The sequence below is a fragment of the Neomonachus schauinslandi genome, chromosome 11 (genome assembly GCF_002201575.2).
Source record: "Neomonachus schauinslandi chromosome 11, ASM220157v2, whole genome shotgun sequence".
Lineage (NCBI taxonomy): Eukaryota > Metazoa > Chordata > Mammalia > Carnivora > Phocidae > Neomonachus > Neomonachus schauinslandi.
Genome location: NC_058413.1, coordinates 89,711,641 through 89,717,292, shown reverse-complemented (window position 1 = coordinate 89,717,292; position 5,652 = coordinate 89,711,641). Strand labels below are relative to the sequence as shown.

The window sequence follows — 5,652 nt, the reverse complement described above, 5'->3', positions numbered from 1 at the left end:
AACCTCAGCTGGGCTCCTTGATGGACACCTCACCACCAGGGTGTTGTGAGGGCTCCATGAAACGATCTAAGTAGAAGTGGCTAGCCTCGTGTGTGGCACATAGCAAGCACTCAGTAAATGCTGGTTTTGTTCTTCTTTCCTTCATCTCTTTTCCCACCAGCAATCGGATGTGTAAGGGTGATTTCCCTCTCCACCGGATTTTTTAAACGATCATTATCTCACACTCTAGTCTCTCTACACCCTCTGGAAAGTCATTGCTGCCCCTGGGAGCCCAGGAACAAAGTAGCCCGGTTTCTGATGCTATGCCAAGGTCCATTCCCCAAAACAAAGGGCAGCATTTAGAAGCACAAGTTAAGAGGTTGCTCATCTGTGGTATCATCAAGATCTCAGTTACCCACCCTGAAGCCAAGAGAGACCATGAATATGAGGACACAATGTTCCGCTTTCTCCTCCCCAGAGTGGGGCAAATGGCATCTATGCTGAGTGGATGGCCGTCTTATCATGGACTGCATTAATTTGGGACTCTGTATCAGTGGGATAGTGGATAGTGGTATCATGTGTTGTTTATCCTTCATTCATTCCCTCCTTCATTGAGCCATCATATGTGCAGCACATCATCACGTGCCAAGCAAACTGCTAGGTCAGAATAACAGAACTTAGTACCCATCCTCATGATTTACATTATGAAACCATAGAATGTTATGGCTGAAATCTAACATCACAGATAAATGCCTTGCTAAAGATGCTGTGAATTACATAGTAATCAACCAAAGGTCTCCAGACTCCCAGGAAAATCCTCTTTCCATTGTATCACACTGCCTCCAGTAGTTCTAATACTTATTCTTTCCTATGTCATGCTAAATTAAGAAAGAAGTTGTTTTCAAGAGAAAATTTGATGGATAAGGTACTGGGGGAAGATGAAGAGTAAGTCAGAGGACCCCAGTGTTTGGGTAGAACTGCAAAATTCCACAATCCTAACTGGAAATAAACCAGTAGAAAAGAGATTCAAAACTCAGTGGGCCGGGGGAGATGAACCAGGAGAGACTATGGACTCTGAGAAACAAACTGAGGGTTCTAGAGGGGAGGGGGGTGGGGGATGAGTCAGCCTGGTGATGGGTATTAAAGAGGGCATGTTCTGCATGGAGCACTGGGTGTTATACACAAATAAAGAATCATGGAACACTACATCAAAAACTAATGATGTAATGTATGGTGATTAACATAACATAATAATAATTTTTAAAAAACTCAGTGGGCCTTTCAGAAAGCATCTGCCAAGGAAGAAGAGTAGGCACTAAAAACCAACTGCAGTTTAACCTATCATGTCCTTTGCTTCTTTTGCTATGATTTTAGAGTCATTCTCTTTAAACAGATAAAGCAGAGAAAATGGGTGACAAATGAAATGCTCCAATAGCCTTGTAAACCCAAGCACCAAAGGTTCAGGGCTTTGCCTTCTTGATAAGCCTCTGGAAAGTCATGAAAAATGCCATCCAGTTTTTAAGATTCTCTCCTGCAATATGACGGAATAGAAAATTAGGTTCAGAGTCTTGTTCTCCATTCTACAACCAATTCTTTTCAAAGAAACCAATTCCCTGTCTAAGGCTTTTGGCTCTCTTCTTAGGCAAACATGGGCTCCACACTCTGGTGATAGAAAAAGAACATTGTAAACTCTGTGGCATTTGAACTAAGACCTATGTCACCCAATCCTCACCTAATGTCTAAAAATGTCAGACTTCATATGTTTTAATGAACATATTGTTCCTACAAGAAAGAACATGCCATTAAATTAGCTCTGTATGGAAGATTCCTATATTCCAGCCAAGGTGCCATCAGCTCCCTGACAGGTTTAGGAACCCTAGAATGCCAGGACTGGCCAGAGCTTTACCCATGGTGAACCTTAACTGAGTTAACTTTTGTAGAGACAGATACCTAAATCATAGAAAAACCAGCTGGTTCACAATATAAATTTGGTAAAGATCACGTTGTGTGATAATTCTAAGGGGGATTTCATAGCCCTACAGAATAAACAGTCTCTGGCTGTGGAGAACAGATTTCCGCTAAGGTGAAGTAGTCCTGGGCTGAGAATCAGAAGTTCTAGGTTGAAAGCCCAGCTTGATCATAGATTAAGTCTCTTTCACTCTCCTGTTTCTCACCCATAGGGTGAGGAGCTACATGAGCTTTCCTGACTTATACATTGTCCTACTTTCACACATGGGACTGTGCCTGGAACACAAAAGTTCCCAGTAAATGTTTGCTGAATGTATGAATAAATCTTTAAGAGGCAGGGGCGCCTGGGTGGCTCAGTTGGTTAAGTGACTGCCTTGGGCTCACATCATGATCCTGGGTTCCTGGGATCAAGTCCCGCATTGGGCTTCCTGATCAGTGGGGAGTCTGCTTCTCCCTCTTCCTCTCCCTCTGTGCTCTCTCTCACTCTCTCAAATAAAAAAATAAAATCTTAAAAAAATATCTCCAAAAGGTATTGAATCAAGATGGTTACAAGTGTGGCCTCCACTCACTATGTAATCATGGGTAAGATGCTAGACCTCACCAAGCCTGTTTCCTCTTCTGTAAAATTAGGATAAGAATGATAACATCATAACTATAACAATAATTACTATGAGAAAGATTTTATTAAAAAAAAAAGCTTAATGTAAACCCCCAAATTTATTAATTATCATTATAATTTACTATGGGGTAGAGAGAGAATAAACTTGAGCTTCCAGAGGAAACCTTGTGTGATTGGTTCCCTTTAGGCATGAATAATCCCTGCCCTGTGATGAAGGTTTCGTCCCTATAACCTGAAGAGCCGTTCTTGCAGTTCCTGGCTTCTTCCTGTGCAAGGGACTTCTGGCTCAGAATGGACAAACACTTCTTGATGGTTTTCTTCCTTTTCTGCTTCATTGTAGGTGAGTCACAGACCTGAGAAGTGGGCTCCAGAGACAGGCTGTAGGGAGCCCCTGGAAACTCTACAGGTACCGTAGGTACCCATGGAGGGCTGAGCCTTGACCATATTTAGGAGGGAGGGGAAGCCATTCCAGGAGAGGAACCAAAGAGCAGAATGCCCCTGAGCTCAGGTCCCTGTGCATGCAGACAGAAGAGGATGGGGGACAATGAGACAGGAGGAAGAAGAGGAGGAAGAAGGAGAAGAAGAATGCTCCTTCTGCCTTATGGGCCATCTTTTCTGACCTTCTCAACATTCTGCCATTCCTCACCAGGGGCTCAAGCCTCTACGGCTGCCCCTTCATATTCTTTCTCCATTCTGTCTCTACCATTCCCTATAATTCAAAATCCTAGCAAGATTTTTCTGAGGACATCCTTTCATCCATAAATCTGTATCCCATCTGCTGACAGAGCTGGTCAGTCTATAACAGATGATTTTGTAGCTTGTTTCAGTGCCGGACAATGGCTTTTGATACCCTTATCAGGGACTTTATATGAAAACAAATGATTATAGGAGAGGAAATATCGGATGCTCTAGAATCAGAGGTGGTTTTTTTGTTTGTTTGTTTGTTAAATGCTTCAGTCGCTGTCTTAAAATCTCTGTACCTTTGGTTGCTCATCTGAGAAATGAGGAAATACTTAAAAAGTTTTGTGATGATTAAATCAGATACAAAGTGAGAGAACATGGCCCAATGAAATGCTTGATAAAAGCTACTTTCCTTTCGCATTTAGGTGCACCAGGGAGAGGTTTTTTGCTTATTTATTTCTTTTATTAAACCTGTATTTCAGGGGCACCTGGGTGGCTCAGTCGTTAAGCATCTGCCTTCGGCTCAGGTCATGATCCCAGGATCCTGGGATCAAGCCCCACATCGGGCTCCCTGCTCAGTGGAAAGCCTGCTTCTCTCTCTCCCACTCCCCCTGCTTGTGTTCCCTTTCTCACTGTGTCTCTGTCAAATAAATAAATAAAATCTTAAAAAAAAACCCTGTATTTCAATGAGCTCACCCCACAATACCACATAAAATGTCACTACCTACGTCCTAATTCATGAGGACTTTACATATTCAGTTCGAAGTTCAAAATTACAGAGCATATTACCTAACAATATCTAAGCAGCAAATGTGAGCAACACTAGCTTGGGGTAAAATATTTTCAAGCACTCACCCTCATTATTACACTCCCACTGATCTACAGTGCTGTCAGTCAGGTAGGCTAGGCCATCATTCATAGAACCATTTTAAAGCTGGAAAAACCAACGCCATGGAGGCTAAATCACTGCTCTAAATTACCCCAGTTAAAAGGACTGAAATAGGGACCAGAAGAATCCTTTTCTTCTCACAATGGCATTTCTCTGGGATAGGAAGTTGGTAAGAGCTCCCAACTCTTTACTACCCACCACCAACTCTTCATCCACGCCTTGCACCCCGCCCCCACCTCCCACAATCAGGTCTAGATAATTCCAGCTCCTGTGAAAGTCCCCCTGGTCTCACTCACAGCAGCTCTCCGCTCTCCAGCAGTGACACCACTGAAGTGCATGACGTGCCACCTTCGCACACGGACAGATCGTTGTAGAAGAGGCTTTGGTTCCTGTGTTGCCCAGAAGTTCGAGTCATGCATGACTTTAAAGATCTTCCAGGGTAAGTTAGAGGGTCAGGGGAGGTACTGTGAGATTCTTGGAACATTCTTAGGAGAGTACTTCAGCAATTTCGTATCTCTGCTCAGGGTAATCCAGGAGAGGAACCAAAGAGCAGAATGCCCCTGAGTTCAGGTCCCTGTGCATGCAGACAGAAGAGGATGGGGGACAATGAGACAGGAGGAAGAGGAGGGGTGTTCTATATTCCCAATAAAACTGACCAAACAGATCTGAACTCTGCAGACAAGCACTAGTTGCTAATCTTCTACCAGGAATAGGAATGAAGCAGCTATAGAGAATTGAGGGTTGTTAGGGACCTCAGGCAAACAACTATGAAGAGGGTCAGTGATTTCTGCATCTCCCTGCCTCCTTCCTTTTGGTAGGTATAAGCTGCAAAGCCATCCCATAACCTACCCTGATGCCTAATTAAATTTTCAGACAGGACTAGTGCCAGGTTTGACCTGTCTTTACAGAACTTAGATCACTGGGTTATTTTCTATGTTCCTTCTTATTACAGATAACATTCTGCAGTTATCATATATGGTGTGTCAGAAATTCTGCAGAGACTTGACCTTTGATCTCAACAATCGGACTTATGTTCATAAATGTTGCAAGCACAATTTTTGTAACCTCAAAATCTAAAGTATTGGCCCTCCTGAGGTCTTACTTTAGAATGTTGTCGACATTCTCCCCCTTCATGCTCTGCATGCCCTTGCTTTCCTGCCTTGTCCATCTTCGACGTACGGCAGCTCTCTTTCCTTCAGTGTCATCCTTCCTGGTGCCTCCAGCTTGGTTTCTACCTCAGTCAGAGGATAATGATCCTGAACAAGAGATTTCTCCCATGACAGGGAATGGCATTTCCATGCTCCAAGAAGCCTGTCCCAAGAGGCTCAGCACAGCAAAATTTAAATACATGACTGTTCTCAAATCTTATGGTTAGCTTAAATTAGTCAAGGCGGACTAGAAATACTTCAGCTGAAAGTTCACAGATATTTGGATCTAAAACTCCCATTTACTGTTTACTAAAATTAAGCAGAAATAGCAGCCAAATGGATGGTGGACACTTGATATTTTCCTCTAT

At 43.1% G+C, this 5,652-nt stretch overlaps 1 protein-coding gene across 1 annotated transcript; it reads left to right on the top strand.

Moving 5' to 3' along the window:
- The first annotated feature begins 2,857 nt into the window (after positions 1–2,857).
- PATE3 (prostate and testis expressed 3) lies at positions 2,858–5,213 on the top strand. Its single transcript, XM_021696561.1, has 3 exons — positions 2,858–2,906; positions 4,453–4,575; positions 5,089–5,213. The coding sequence occupies exons 1-3, from the start codon at positions 2,858–2,860 to the stop codon at positions 5,211–5,213; spliced, it is 297 nt and encodes a 98-aa protein (XP_021552236.1).
- The last annotated feature ends 439 nt before the right edge of the window (positions 5,214–5,652 follow it).